The sequence below is a fragment of the Miniopterus natalensis genome, chromosome 5 (genome assembly GCF_054644295.1).
Source record: "Miniopterus natalensis isolate mMinNat1 chromosome 5, mMinNat1.hap1, whole genome shotgun sequence".
Lineage (NCBI taxonomy): Eukaryota > Metazoa > Chordata > Mammalia > Chiroptera > Miniopteridae > Miniopterus > Miniopterus natalensis.
In genome coordinates, this window is record NC_142085.1 from 68,574,215 (window position 1) to 68,590,910 (window position 16,696).

At 34.0% G+C, this 16,696-nt stretch overlaps 1 protein-coding gene across 2 annotated transcripts in view; it reads right to left on the reverse strand.

Moving 5' to 3' along the window:
• The window catches only part of PTPRK (protein tyrosine phosphatase receptor type K), a 434,061-nt gene that overhangs the window by 28,335 nt on the left and 389,030 nt on the right, over positions 1 to 16,696 (reverse strand). Inside the window, exons 14-15 of one of the 2 annotated variants that reach the window (XM_087817607.1) lie at positions 11,996 to 12,131; positions 3,596 to 3,756 (exon numbers count right to left, since the gene is read on the reverse strand). In XM_087817607.1, the coding sequence (XP_087673733.1) occupies positions 3,596 to 3,756; positions 11,996 to 12,131 (297 nt within the window). Of the gene's footprint in view, positions 1 to 3,595; positions 3,757 to 11,995; positions 12,135 to 16,696 lie in introns of both variants that reach the window. The other variant, XM_087817606.1, reaches the window with a different exon arrangement.

Genomic DNA, 16,696 nt, shown 5'->3' on the forward strand with positions numbered 1-16,696 from the left:
TTAAAATCAGTACGTAGATGTTAATATCAAGCAATATTTGAAATGAGTTCAAAATTGCTTTATAAACACACAATCAGTTGGATGCAAAACAACTATAAACATGATTCCAAGAATGATGAAAAATGCATCAAATCATTTTATATCTGATATGATTAATGCGATTTAACTTTTAAACAATTAAAAAAAAAACTAAACAGCCCGACTTCAAAATGAAATAAAATGCATAATGACTGTTAATATGAACAGATTTGATGATTCCATTGTGTTAGCACTAGTCTTCCTTAAACATAAATATCCCTTTTCACAGGGAAAACTATTATAATAAACTTTTCAACTATATAGTTTGTAAACACTCAGACTTATTTTCTCTTTTACAAAACTCTGTGGAAAAGGTATGGTAGGAATTATACTGTTTGTTTTACAGATGGGGAAGCAAAGATGAAAGGTATTTTCACCAGTTTATATGAATCCATAGGAGGACTGAGACTTGGATCCAACTCTACATGTGCTTAAAATATTACTGTAATAACATTTTAACATTTAGGCATCTAATGTTTTTCCCAGTGAGTTTTAATATTTTAATTGAACTTTACTTATTAATTCAGAGTTCTAGAGTGCTCAACAAAAGATGACATTTTCAGAGGCACTTGGTGCCTTCGTAATGATCAAGATTCCTGACTTCTCCCTAAATGGTCAGGCCACCCTTTGGGACAAATTCCTCAGTTCACTTCCCTGCCATGATTGGTGTGGACATTAAAGGGAGATTGCAACCAGAAATAGAGAACACTGACTTCCAGATTCTTTTAGAATACATATTCTTTATTTATAAAATTATAACATTAAATAATTATTTTAGTGAAAAGGGGGTGTATTTTACTTAACTGAATTAGCGGATCTGTTCCAAAATATTTTAAAAATGTAACTGAATGTGGAATACATGGATAATAAAACATGCATAAAATGTAAGCTAAAGTTTTATTTTCCCAAGAAATTTAAATATGAAACATGAAAACTGGGAACTTTTAAGACACGTTTATCTGGCAATTTCTACATTTCTTTGGTTAAATCTTAAATATTAGAAACACTAGGTTAAAAGTGGTTTATAACATGTGAATATATAAGCAAGCTGGTCATGAATCATTGGTGTAAAATCAGTCAAGGAACAGAGTACAAATTGAAATGAAACTCATTCTATTCTTAAATATGTAATTAGATTAAAAATTAATGTAATTTTACATCGGGAAAGGACTTATTTATAGCTAGTAATACCAGTTGTCTTAGATGTTATATAGTAACTATAAAATTAAAATTAAGAGGATTTAGAAAATCCCTTTCCATCTGATAGGTTTTTACATATAAAGAAATTATTCAGGTAGTACTGGTTCCTGATATGTGCATTTGGGTTCATTCTACTAACTTGTATAAATAAACATAAGTCTTACATTAAGAGCCATTGTACTTTTGCTCCAAATCTAACAGAACCAAGAATTATTGAATATGTTGCTTTAGAAAAGTACACCTTATTACTTTGAAATCCACTACATTTGACTGGGTCGACCACAGTTGTTCTCTTTGATAAGACAATGACTATATACTTTAAATCAAGCTGCTGCCTGCACTGTAAATAATTACTCTGTCGACAAAGTTACACCCCATGCAAGGAGGTATGATCCATGCAAAAAAAGATGATAAAGAATTAGGGCCTCACCTAACACAGCAGTCGGCACAAGTGGGTCATTGGGCACTGCATAGGAAAACAAAGCTCATGAAGGAACATATTGCCCTAAAGGTGTACTTTACTCTCTTTTTTCCCTTTAAAATAGATGTATGTTTTATTAAGAAATATCATTATTAAACTTTCTATGATTACTATGAGTAAAATTCTCTTGTGGCTTGGGTTATCGCAAAACACCAAGAAAGGAGCATCTGTAATTGTAGGTCAGTACTCTGTTTAATTTATAAAGCAAGGAAGATTCAAATTGACATTATAAAGATTATAAAATTATGGGGGAAACCCAAGCATTTTATATCTATCAAATGCAAGGTACCTAGAGAAATAACTATCTCATATTCATTCCAAATAAGTTCTTTTCAGTTAACCGTGAGAAATAGATTTAATCCTTTCTCTAAGTTCATAAGTGGATATTTACAGTTACACTATTGAATTCAAGCTTCCCAATAAGATAGACAAAAGACAGAAAAGTTGGGGGAACAAAAATGCTTTCAAATCCTTAATGGGTTAACTGTTAAATCACGTTGTTAGAGAGATGGTGCATCTCTATTTTCAGCAAAACTTACTTTCAACAATATTTTATGTTCTTCTTTATCATTTATCTTATAGTGAAATAAAAATAAAATAGATCAGAAAGGCCGTATCATGATGAAAATTAAATTCCAAAATGACTATAGCTTTTCTAACTACTTTGGTTAGATATATATCAAGGAAAATGATGGGCTGCATTTAGGGCTAATAATGTCTGAAGATTTTCACCAAGCTGAACATTTCAGAAATCAAAGAAGCTTCCCTTTCTGAAAAGGCCTAAATGCATACGACCTACAAACACTTTATTTTCTCAACCTTACTACAACATATGTTTATAATCTGTATAAGAAATAATACTTCTACTGTCTATTCTTCCCTTACACACATATTTTCCAACCTGAGGTAAGAAAACCTCTGGGATCTGTGGCAGAATGCCCTTGTGTGTACAAGGCCAAGGATAAATATCATTTGCCTTCCTCAAGCATGAATTTTACTTGAGAATTTGAAGAAAGAAAGTCAGATAACTCAACTTACATTTAAGTAACAAACACAGTGCTATAGAAAAAAATATAAAATTCATTGGAAATTTGAAGATAATCTAGTATTGACTGTGGGACAATTATTCAAATCATCTGCCATTAAACAGTACTTCAGTGGAAATATTTTAAAAGTCCTGCCTTTATTGGTCAACATTAGGAATTCTTAATATGGATGGAGGGATGGATCAGTTGGTAAACGGGTGAATGGATGGAAGGATGGATTTCACCATTTCCTGACAATCCCCTAATTCAAGCAAACTTTTGGACTTTACACCAGATACTAATGGGCATGTAGATTCCTCTTTCCCTCAGTTAATATTTTGTTACTGAAATTCTCCAGGAGCCTATAGAATATTTTAATAGAATAATTTAACCTATGCCAATAATTCCCAGAAAGAATATGTTTCATATCTCACAAAGAACTTTATCTTACACAAAGGAAGACTAAAATGGAAAGATATACTATAAATCTGACATAAACTCATTTTATGTAGGCAACCAAGTATATTAAAGAAGCGACATACGATTTGGTCTGAGTGGTATATATGAAAATCTCTTATGATGATATAGTAATAAAATTCATGCAGTTTGAAGTTAAAGTGAATCTAGTAACAAGACTGAAAATAAGTTCTTATAAATTCCATAATATTCTCTATAGCTTCTTTTCTTTTCCTAGCTGTTTCTTCCATCTCTTTTCCTTAGTTTCTCTCACTATTCAAAAGATAACACTGACTTCAGAGTGTACTAAAAGAGTTTCAAAAATCACTTGTGGAAATTTTAATGAAGGACTTACATCTTGGGCTAAAGTTATGCTGGTCCATGAAGGTGATGGAAAGGGGGTCTTCGGCGTGCAGCGTGCTCTGGTCGGCGTAGCTTCGGTCCATGGCGTTCACCATGTGCGTCATCTCCTGCCGGGTGTTCCCCATGGCATCCTTGCGTTTCTTAGCAAGCTTGCTGCCAAGGCAAGTACAAAAGGGAGACCTTAGTGCGATGCTGGAAGGAGAGCTGGCACCAGCACTATGTAGTTCAGGAAAGCCCAAGGGTAAGGATATAAATGTGGTTTAGAAATAATTGAGGTCACAATTTCAGGAATTAAGTTCGACATTCAGACAATATTTTTTGGTTGCTATGAAACTAGTTTGTCACTTGGTTATTGCAACATTCAGCTGTCAACCCAAACCTCTTATTTCTCAGATTTTATCATTAAAATAAAGTATTATAAAATATAACTACACTTTATTACAATCATACGTAAATATTTCCTTATTAGAGTTGCTCAAGAAAAATTTAGGCTAAAGCTAAGTTTTGGTTTTCCTCCTGGGTGATTAATTCCTTCATCAACTTTTAGAAGTTATTCTGAGGAATAACACAACTACTTTTCAAGTTTATTGTACTATACTCATCCAATTAAAATAAGCAAAGCAATCCCATTCTTCATTCCCTGTTTTATTATTCAGTAAAAATGCAACATGTGTAGCATTAACGTATTTACCAATATGCTTATAACAATCCAAACCTAATCAGGAGACTTCTAAAATCAACCACAGCTAGATATAATGCAAATGCATAGGAATATATGGAAAAGTTATATATTATATAAAAAAGTACATGTATTACACAAATTATTATAATCTTGAATTATAGATATGGTCAGGTCCTAAAAGTGTGTTTTAGAACCAGATGGCAGAATATCCACTATAGAAATGCCTTATAAAGTCATTATAAAGGGCAATTACTTAGGGGACTTGGAAAACAGAAGAGTTAGACTTTTCAGCTACTCAAATACTGAAAATTTTATCTTAATATCAAAGATATGAAATACATTCTGATTCTTTGTGGCTGTTATACATGAAACATGTAATAAAAATACTATTAAAGGTATATAAAACATTTACATCACATTAACAAGGCAATTTACATGATATAAATAAAGGCACTCTAAAAGCTTATAATATCCAGATTACGTTTCTAAATTTATGGCAGCAGTTTATGTCGCCTTGGAAATATCCTTTAGTTGTTTTAAGAATAGCATTTCTCAGCTAGATTATTAGCTAGCACATATTCTTCTGATTCTCATTAGTATCTGTAGTAGAGTAAATGTGCTACAAATACTTTTTTAAAGACTCACTTAATAGCTGTATTTATGTCCAAAAGCTTTCCTTTAAATATTAATCTAGCAATTCAAGAGCTACTCCTGAAAAGAATATTTTTTTTCTGAGAATTATAATACTTGACCTCAGGGGGTTTATACCCAATGCACCCAACATATGAATGCAGCAGATCTGACACCTAAGACAGTCATAAACTGAGCTTTAGGGATTGAAGTGGCTATTTTTTAAAGAAATAATAATGATAATGACAGTACTAGTAGTAAGAAAACAATGACAAAAGTATAATAAGAACTAGCACCACCACTACCACCATCACTACCACTAACTACACCATCACAACCACCATCACTACCACTAACTACGCCATCACAACCATCACTACTACTAACTACGCCGCCACCACCACCACCACCACCACCACCACCATCACCACTTATTAGCACTATTTGCTCTATTCATTGTAACGTTATTGCCTCTTTTTCTAGGCTGGGCAGTAAAGACCCCATAATGGCCTTACAGGTCTCAGACAGGAACTATAAACTAGTGCTGCTGCCAGTGGTAAGACACAGTAAGGAAGGGTAGGGATTGTGGAGACCTGGAGAGCAGCCCAGGGGCAACTTGTCTAGGTGACTACTGGCATCTGATCCCAGTGTTGAGCCTCTGATTTTTAAATTATATTTAAAGAGAAGTAATGAATCTTAACATTATGTGAAATTTCCTGATTTTTTTCAAGTGCTTTTATTTTTTGAAACAGTGTATGAAGCAAACGAAACATCAGTAGGTCATATTTTAGTCTATAGACTTCGCTTTCCAAACTTAACCTCTATGATGTCATAAAGGATATTTGTTCTTTGAAGTAAAATGTTTTTTGACCTCTGATATCTGGTTAACTTGCATTCCATATCACCTCAACAGGGAGGCTTCTCTGACTAATTCCAACAACCCATTTCAAGTTAGGTTTCCCTGCTAGGTGTGTTTACAGCACCATGTTTTCTGCCTCTCATAACACTCATCACATATCATGGCAAGTGTTCTTTAATTGTTTTCCTCACTGAGTGATCCATGAAGGGAATAACCATCTGTATATTCCTAGCACTTAGAGCAGTGTCTGGCACATAGCAGGCACTCAAATAAATACCTGTTGAGTGGATGAATTAGGCCTGTTATATGCTTTGCACTTTTCATTTGTTAATTCAGTTAATTCTCAGATCAACCCCCTGAAAAAGGCTTGAGGATTCTAATTGTATAGATGAGTTTATAGAAGCTCAGACAGGTTAAATAACTTGCCCAAGGTTATTTATCTAATAAGCAGTGAAAAATGACCTGGTTTCAAGGCCTATACTCTTATACTATATCCAGTTGCTGACATTTTTAAATGCCACATTACAAAGTGTACTATAATGTAAGGCATCTACTTGCTCTAGGAGTTAAACATTACTTGTTGAAATGTGAACGCAGCACAACTGTTTTGCCATTTTAAAATTTTGAAACAGCAAAAAAGATAGTTTAAGAAATAACTTTGTCTTTGCTTGTTGGGCAAGAAGAAAGAATAAATCATTCCTCAAAAAATTTAAGAGACTGAACTGGATAAATATAATACAACATGAAATTTGGATTAAAATGTTAAATTTATGAAGATAAGCAGTTCAAAAGCAAATAGAAAAGGCATGCTTAAATTTTGAGGCTTTACTTTAAAATAGATATAATTTATATATATTTTATGATTAAGGAAAAATATGAAGTAATGAATTTGTGAAATTCATGACAGGTGAAAGTTTACATGGCAATGAAGGATTTTTACTTTTCAAACCTTTGTTAGTTGTTAACAGGGGACTATAACCTTTACTATTATCTGCCAACCATGCATTATCAGCTTGGTTCTAATACCTAAATTCTCACAACAACACTGTGGGTAGTCTTTAATTCAGGTTATTACAAATAGAAATTAACATCAGAGTGAAGTGTTTTGATCAAGAACTGAGCATTACTATGATGATGTCAATGAATGTTAGCTCAAAGATCACATCTGGTTAACTTTTAAATTCTAATCTATTTCTATTTTTATTTAAAAAAATCTTTAATTAGGATTAGCTTTACTAGTTATGTCTGAGCAGCTCTGAAAAGCATATCTCTGTGACATTCTTTCTCATTATGATTAATAATGCCAGTAGCCCTAAATATTACAATAAAAGTATCACAATCTACTGCCTAGCCTAGAATACTGGAATATTATCTGTACACTAAAGAGGCAATCCCATTCTAATATTATCTATATATAGATAGTTAAGGGGAAGCTTATTGACATTCTCATAATTAAATACTTATTGATTTCTGTATGTTTGGTGCTTCGTCTCCCTCTGTGCAACAAACATATATAATGTGCACTTCAGGACAGTTAATTCGTTTTGCAACTACTTGAATTTGACAGATGTGCAGATGACTTTCCTTATCAAAGCAGCCAATAGCATTAACTTCCACAGGTGGGTATATGGGTGGGCTATAAAGAGGAAAAGTGCTCCATCACTGTATGAAATGGTACAGTTAATTACCTTTGGCTTCATCCAACATGATTTAACAAAGATATTACGATTCATCACAGTAAGCTAGGAGCATTGTTAGCTTACACCTGCTTGTTTAGCAGATTTTAAGAAGCCAAATGTTTATAATACTTTAAAAGGTTGGCAGAATTGTTAGTCATTGAGACTCAACAAATTTTGTTGTAAAGCTAGCTGAAATGTACCTAGTGAAATAAGTAGTGTGGATATGCCCCAAACACATGTAATCACAATCTTTTCTTTTTTCTTTTTTTCTTTTTAAATATATCTTTATTGATTTCAGACAGAGGTAAGGAGGGGAGAGAGAGAGATAGAAACATCAATGATGAGAGAGCCATGGATCGAGCCCATAACCCGGGCATGTGCCCTGACCGGGAATCGAACCCTGTTCGCCTGGATCCTAGGTCGACGCTCAACCGCTGAGCCACGCCCGGCAGGGCTGTAATCACAATCTTTAAGCCTTAAAAGTTGGTGGATCAAACAGTGACCAAGCAATGTCCACGAATACTCTGCTGCATCACTGCCTTGGACTGGATGAGCATTCTGGCATCTAAGGCAGCATGCTGAAAGTGAGTAGGAAAATAGCAGGGGCCACACTCTCCGCTCTTATCCAAACCGGCACTGCAACCTAATTACTGGGTGAGTGAAGCCTGGAAGAGAAAAGGTATGTGACACCAGTGCATCTGTTGTGCAAGTGGAAGGGGCTTTCCCCCACTTTGCTCTTGGTTTTTTAAAATAATTGTCCTATTTAAGTTAAAATAAACAATAACTTTCTTCTCTAAAATATCTTTTATTTCTTTGCCACTGCAACATTATGATTTTATCCATTTGTTTTCACAAGAGTGTACTGACTGCCTAGATGGCCAGACTAAAGGCGTTCGTTCGTTCTGAAGTTATAACCCATCTTGGATACCTAGAAATGTGAAGACAGATGTTTTCACAATCAAGGCGCATGTGATTTGCATCCTGTGAAGCCACTTTTGATGGTTCTTCTGTGAATACATCACTTGGGCCATTTTGTGAAATACAACAGTGTTATATAAAGATAGGGATTAGTGAGTTATAGCCACTACCTCTACCAGATGAGTGAGGTATCATAGTGATAAGGTACAGGTTTAACTTAAGTAAATACATGATATTTTGGGCTAAAGCTACTTATGGAAAACTAAAAATTAAAATTAAAAGTAGCTGAACATACAGAAATACAATATCCCTTTTTAAAAAGATTAACAAAATAAGTTAATCGGTAAACTTTTTAGTTTTAGAGTCCAAAAACCCAGTTTTTGAAATGTCACCAAAATTGCAAACGTCCTGTTTTGTTTTGTTTTTGAAAAGGGATACTGCATCTTTAACACATGTAAAGTCGTATATCACCCATTTTCTACTTACAGGTAGTAGGAGTAAGAATAGTAGCTCCTCCTGGCAAGCAAATCACAGACAGTGGAAAAAGAGAAGCAATGGTGAATGAAAAGCGTGACTCTGTCACATTCAATAAAGCAGAAAAATGTGCGTTAAAAATAAAATGAAATAAAATAAAATTCATGTTGTCTTTGGTTGCATTTCAATTTGCTCATGCATTGGTTAGATATCTTTTGCCATGCAATTAGACAGATATGCAATAGAAAAATAAAATTTTAAATACATAATTTGGGGGGAAAATAACATGCTGACATTTCTTTTATAGCCAAAAAAATTGAAAAATTAAATGGATTGTGTATCTTCAACATGCAGTTAAGCATTTCTTCCATTACCATCTAAATGTCATGACAGATGGAACAGCTGTGTATAGAACCTGTACACTAAACTGATTATTATTCTTCAGATACAAAACATAGAGATCTATTAGGTTAATAGAGCATATACGCAGAATGATACCTAAATTTTCATAAACAAGTCATTATATCTTAATGGTACACAGGTACATACATATATTATGTGAATATACATATGTATCATACACTATATATACACAAAAATATGTCTACAGTAGATGTATGTGACCATATCATACACAAACATTTACTGTATTGAAACATAATTTCAAATTTATGTTTGGAATTATTAAAGCATTCATGCTGTGCATTTAAAATATAATACATAACCAATGAAATAATGGCATACATTTGGAAATAATTGAACAGCGATTAAATTAAAAAATGGCATTGAGTTTTGAAAGATGCAATATCCCTTTTCTTAGCCTGAAAACTTACTTTACATATACCCTCAGCTGTAGAATTTTACTAAATTGAATTCCAAACCATTTCTTTACACACAACCAAAAATACGCAGAACATTTTTCAACATGAGAAATATACCTATATATGTTATTATTCCCAGTAAGGGATAAAATCTTGGTAAACTTAATAATTTCTCATAAAAATAAAGATCATTAAAGGCTAAAATAATTTGCCTTTTCATTATTTTTATTATAAACTTGCGTATTAAATGTGTAACTATGTTATATACTAAAATAAAATTATCTCCCTAACTTTGATAATATCTATGATTCTGTGTATGTCTAATAAACATAGTTGTGATTAAGTCATATTGATAAGGTACAGGTTTAACTTAGGTAAATAAATGATATTTTGGGCTGTAGACTAAAGTTACTTATAGAAAACTGAACATATGAGTGAAAATCATTATAAAATTGCTTAGGTAAGTATGGGATTCAAGTAATTTAGTTATAATATTATATATTGGAAAGTAATATATCTAAATATGTAGCTTTGTGTATAAAATTACAACTTTTCCTAGTCATGAAGGTGATGAAGAAGAGAAGCAAAAGCCTAGCGTACTCTCCACAGAAAGGCAATCAATTAAAGCATAACTATGAAAACTCCAGCATTAAACATTTTAATTGAGGCCCCTTTATCCAACCATTTAAAATGTGAACCAGCAAAGAATTTGTTACATTATGCAATTTTAGAGAGTTGTCAGAGCATAAAGCACCTCTGTCAAATCATGCTTAGAGACTGTTTTGGTGTACTTTTATCAGATTTATGTTTGAATAATTTTGTTGTTATTTCTAAAACAGAACGCTCTGGATAAGTAAGATCCCAACAACAAATAACTGTTTTCAAATAAATAATAAAACTGATAATTTTACCCAATTTTAACTAGGCGAGGACATAACAAGAGGCTATTTTCTCACTCCCATGTCCAATCTGGAATAATTTTAATTGTGAAGCAAAGCTGAATTAACTCTCTCAACTGTTCAGTGTAGTTAACCCTCCAAGAATAAATTTACACTAAATAGAGACATACGATCTGGAGGTTTTAAGTTCAATGATTGTATTGATCTTGACTGGCAAAATTTGTATTACTAAAATACTTAAATCTTCCTGACTCAAATATTATGTATTTTCCAACCACAGAGGTAGACAACAGCAAAAAGAGAAAGCACTACTGGGGAAAGCACATATGTAGCTAATTTAACACAAAACACTATAATGCATACCTAATGTTTCTAATGCAGATGTGTCTTCTCCAACATATATATCTCCAGGGAATAATTGTAAAGAGGGAATACATTAAAATAAACTCTGATGGAATCAGTAAACATGTAGTATGAATCTTATCTATATTGGCAATGATTAATTCTGAGTACAAAATACTAATCATAATCATATATTATATGATTTAATGTAATGTAATCAACATCATTATTATATTATTCAATATAATTCATAAATTAAAAACATTTTTTATATACAAAACTATTTTAGGGCTGTGCTCTGCATGTAAAGATGTCTTTAAGAAGTCCTTCCCAGTTGTAGTATTATCTAAAACATATGATTGGAAGGATTGTATTAGTTTCTAAAGACAATGCCTGACAGATAACATATTTTGAAATGAAAAAAGTACAAATGATAAAAACAGTATACTTTGAAATGTTTTTCAGCAGGAGTATATTTTAACCTCCAGATTAGAGTTCATTTTAAATTCTAGTGGGTCTTAATATCTTCACACAATTCCAGAAGATAACAATATTAGTTGGTACAGTATAAAAGACTAAGGATCAATTTTTAAAAACTTGACTTTTCATATTAAGGTGCCCAAATAGTCAGTGAATATTTAATATACAACTTTACAAAATAACGTTTAAATTCTCCTCATATCTTATTTATAGCCAATCTGTAGAAAAATAGAGTACGAAATAATTCATAGACCACAGCGCAAGTATTATGATTAAATCCTGATTTCATCATTCTTAATATATAACACTTGACGTACAAGATCAATTAACATCACAAGGATCTCTGCATTTGAGAAATTTAAATCCATCCATTAATTTCAGGGTTAATGTGACAAAAAGTAGATATTTATATCTGAAGTTAAACTGCAGATAACCAGCAAAAACTTATTTTAGAAGCATGAGAAACAGACTCATGCTGACAACAGGGTTAAAACTTAATTTTTCTTGTAAACTCAATTCTCTAATTGAACAGAGCTCAGGGAAGCCAGAGCGCTGGGAATCCAGTGGCCCAGATGGTAAGCGAGAGGCCAAACAGGCTTCGGCCTTACCTCTTTTTCACAATCAGGACGACGACGAGGAGGAGGATGATGAAGACCAGGATGCCCGCGCTGATGCCCGCTATCTTCACCACCCTGTCCGTCTGCTTCGCGGGGTCGGGGATCACTTCTGGTTCTTCTGTTGCTGCTGCTAAACGAACCGAAAGAGTAACTTACTAACAGCGGCTCACGATCGCAGCACTACGAGCAAAAGGCGCCGTGCTTAATCTAGGGGAATCCAAAGGACCTGGAAATGTCAACGCAGAAGCCTGCCCAAGACAGCGGGGTTCAGGGCTGCGCGAGGGCAAGCTTTCCGCACAGGGGTTCACGCAAAAATGAAGCAAAACTCTAGACACAACTCTCGGAGGGAATGGTGAACAACTGTTCTCCAAACGCCCTTAAAAGTGAGAATGCAACGTTTTTAGCAGATGATACGTGGAAAAGAGGTGGGGTTGGATTTAAAGATTCATGGGTCTCTCATTTTATTCAGCAAACCCTCTCCACTCAAGTGCAGGGGCTGTGTTTGGCCCTTTAAGGCAGTGTCAATGGCACTCGTCTGGGACACGAGTGGTTCAGTTAAGTAAATGCCCAGTCTAACTGCTGAGGGCATGAGTTTATAATTTGAAGTATAAAATTGGAAATGAATGCTTGGTTTGGGGGAGAAAAAGAATAAGAAAGGTGAGACAGTTATATCAGTAAATATTTCATTGTCCTAACAAGTAAAACCCAAATAATCAACTTGGAAAACAGAACTTTGAGGAGGTAAAATCTAAAAAAAAAATTTTTTTGGTATACTTTCACTTCCTTTCTTTCTCGAAGCCACCGCCATCTCCTATATACACACATATTAAATTATAATCTTTAATCGATTTGAAAGGTCCAGTATCCCTCTGGAGACATTTTCCTTTTACCTTATGTATCTATTATCTATATTTTACATATAAACATTGAGGCTTAGAGAGATGAAGATTATAAATTGCTCAAGAACAGAGAAAAAGCTAACACATCTTCTATCATCTAAAGCAGCAGTTCTCAATGTTTCCATCCACAGCCCCTCCTGCTAAGAATGGGTGTCACAGGAGCACACAGTGATTCCCGGGATTCAGCACATTTGGGAAACAGCCTTAGAGCTCCCGTCATAGTGTCAAGAGGTGATGGCTGAATGAAACAACAGATGAAACCCTAAATCTGACCTCATAGCTTTCCAATGGATAATTTGCTAATTCCCCTTTAAAAATAGTGTTTTCTACATTCCAGTCCTTTCTTCTTTAGATTCTCCCTCTTGGCTTCTTTACCCAACTCCCTCCTCTTTTACCCCCAGTTCTGCACATCTAAATATCTGCCCCAGTTTTCCAACCAGCCAGCTTCGTTCAAAAGGGGACTGGCACAAGGTTGCTAACTTTTAATTTTTCCAGGTAGGACAGTAAAAAGAACTAATGCGTCTAATAGTAATATCATTTCATAAAATGGTAATTTAAAGCAAAACCAGTTTGAAAACTAGGGTTAAAGAGAGTGGTTAACTTTGTAAAACAATTCACTATAACTGTCTCAATTTATCTTATTTCAACTGGATAGGATAAAGCTTCCACATGGACCAGTATTTAGTAACTATTATTCTCAAATAGGAAAAGCAGCCCTTCAGCTGGTTTCTTCTAGTGAGCAAGGGGGTTTTCCTTTCCAACTTGACACTTTCCACACACGCAAGCTTCAGGGAATTTCCAGTCTCATTAATTATGAATAGAGGTAGTTCAATGTTTACCACATTTCAAGTGATACATTATGGTTCAATTCATCAAAACATGTATAAAATATATTGGAGATCTATTTTCCCAAGAACAACTTTAGAAATATACCGAGGATATATTATAGAATTGTACACCTGAAACATATATAATTTTTTTAACCAATAGCATACCAATAAATTCAATAAAAATTAAAAAAATACACACACATAATGAAGATAGGAAATATATTTTAAAGTTGTATATGAAGCTAAAAGAATACTGCTTCTAATTCTCAAAATGGATTATTTTGACAGTTACCACTTCAAATAGGAAGAGAGACAGAATGTTTGATACAGAAATCTCTAGAAAAAAACTAGTGTAGGCCACAAGTCCTCATTATTCACTAACTAAAACTTATTCTCATCAGTTCTATGTTGCACTTGGTTTTCAACAAGTAATGATAACAATCCCTTTGTGGTTTTTTGACATATCTCACAGAATTAAATGTTTCTGAAACTCTTTAAAAGATTAGTTCTTGTTCAATGAGGTAAATATATTTTTAATATATCACTGTAGTTCAGTGAAACACATGCTATTATTGGATAAATTTCTAAAGATATTACTACATAAGTAACACGTTTTCATAGCAATCTTCAGAACTGCTAAGCCCCACCAGAAGCAAACCACCTTCACAGTATATACAGGTGCAAACACGAACTATCATCATGAAGTATGAACAGCCAGCCTTAATACTAGCTGGGTTTAGTGACTAAATGACCAAACTGACATGACGGTGATGGGTAAACAATTTCAAATTCAGAGGATGAAAAATATTTTTAAAGTCTTATTAAGTAATATAGGTATGCTAATGAATTAATCTAAAAATACTTCCAGGAATGAAAAGTCAAATTTAAGAGTAAATTTCTGATCAATGGTACTGATAACTTTTAAATTGTATTCAGGGTATAAGACTTTCATAATCTATTATGCAAAACATAATCTATTATGACTTTATTACTTCAAAGTCATAGTGCAAATGCCTTTGTTAAACACTGGATTTCAGTTACTATTTACCAAATGGTTAAAGAAAAACACAAAACAACAAAACCCTACCAAGTTCATTCATTTGGGTTAGGCAAGGGTGCTTGTGTGAAGAGTTGTTTGTTGATGCTCAATATCATTATTGAACTTGAATACAGGAGGCTAAACAACTCTCTACAAACATATGATTTGGTGGCTGGTTTCTCCTGATTGTGAATCCTCCTCAAAGTAGCTATGAAATATATTATTATTACTACTACTGACTATTAAGAGTATTTTTAATGCCTGCATACATTTACTTTAGGTACTTTAATCACACATATTTTTCCAAGTTCTTGGCCTAATAGAACCAAGGAATATAAATATCCTATTTAAAATCATTCAAGCTTAGAAGATTCATTAATAGAAACACAAGCAGTAGCTCCTAAGTAAGCATTTTCTATTTTCTTTTAAAAAAAGAGCAAAAAGCTATTATAGTGACTGCACCCCTGAGCCATGTTTATAATTTATGCACATAAGCAAAGGCAATGTGGAGCACTTTTTTTCAGAAATGCTTTCCTTCGCCATAAATCTTTACCTTTTTATCTGTCAAAGAATATTCAGAATCCCCAGTGTTCTGAAGCCAAGAGCAGCATAATTCTTTGGACAGTGAGAAAACACTAAGGCAGCATTTCGTTTTTATTGAACAAATTCATGAGATGCTTTTTTTTTTTTTTGCAAAAAGTTAAAGCAACTTTATAAATTGTGTTCTTCCTCCCACTACTTAAAAATAATTTGCCTAAAACATTTAGGTAACAAAAACTACACAAATACCTCAAAATGTACTTAGGTAAAATTATTTAATAGCTGCAATCATACAAAAACATTTCTCCATTTGTCTGATGTATATCAGAGGTAGAAGCCTCCAAGTACAATATATTAGGTGATCTCACAGCAGCTTTAGAGAACCCATCTGCCTGTAAATTCTGCAAATCCTCCAGGTGTTTCACTAATGCTTTCTTTCCTTCCCAGTTAGAATTAATTCTGAAAAACTGTTCACACTCATTTCCCAATCATTACTTAAAATCCCATAATTGGGATTATGTCCCCCAACACCACCAACCCACTATCACCAATGTGTCTAATAACTTACTAGTTATTTAGTTCAATGTGCACCTTTCTCATCTCATTTTATGCAACCGCTTGATAGCATGTGACACTGCTGTCCCCTCCTCCCTTCTTGCAGTACTCCTTCCTGGGGGTGCCATTACTTGGCCATCTCTCGGTTTTCTTATGATTCTGGCCTCTCCTTTCCCTATCTCTTTTGTGAGCTCCTCCTTGTTTTCCTTGAAAATGAGTGCTGCTTTGAGTTCCTTAGGGGCCTGGACCTCTTGATGCTGTTTTAAATTCTTTCTGGCTTGGTGATTTCATCTACTTCCATCACCTGAGTTGCCATCCATGCTGATCATTCTTAAAATCAATATATCACTAATCATGACATAACCTCAACTTCTGACCCATGAATTCACCTCATTCTTGATATGTGTCTCCACTCCAATATAAAAGAGTCACCTTAAATACACCATATCCAAATCTGAACTCATGATCTTGCCCTCGCCCCAGTTCCTCCTCTAGTGTATCCCTTCCAGTTAACGGCACAACTGTCCACAGAATGGGGCAACTATTCCTGCTGTTCAAGCTAGAAACCTGGGCGTCATTCTTGAATCCTCCTCTCTCCCCTTCTCTCCAGGATCAGCATATAATTTATCATCCAAATTGGGATGCTTCTGGAAGTGGAAGGGGAAACTCAATAACTATGACAGGACAGAAGGCAACAACTGGAATTGCCTTGGGCGAACTGAGATGTGCGGTCACTTTTCTTTATCATACTCCACTGATCAGAGGCCTCCAATGGCTTCCCACTGCTATTAAGATAAAGTCCAGAAAAAACACGAACCATGTTTAGTTC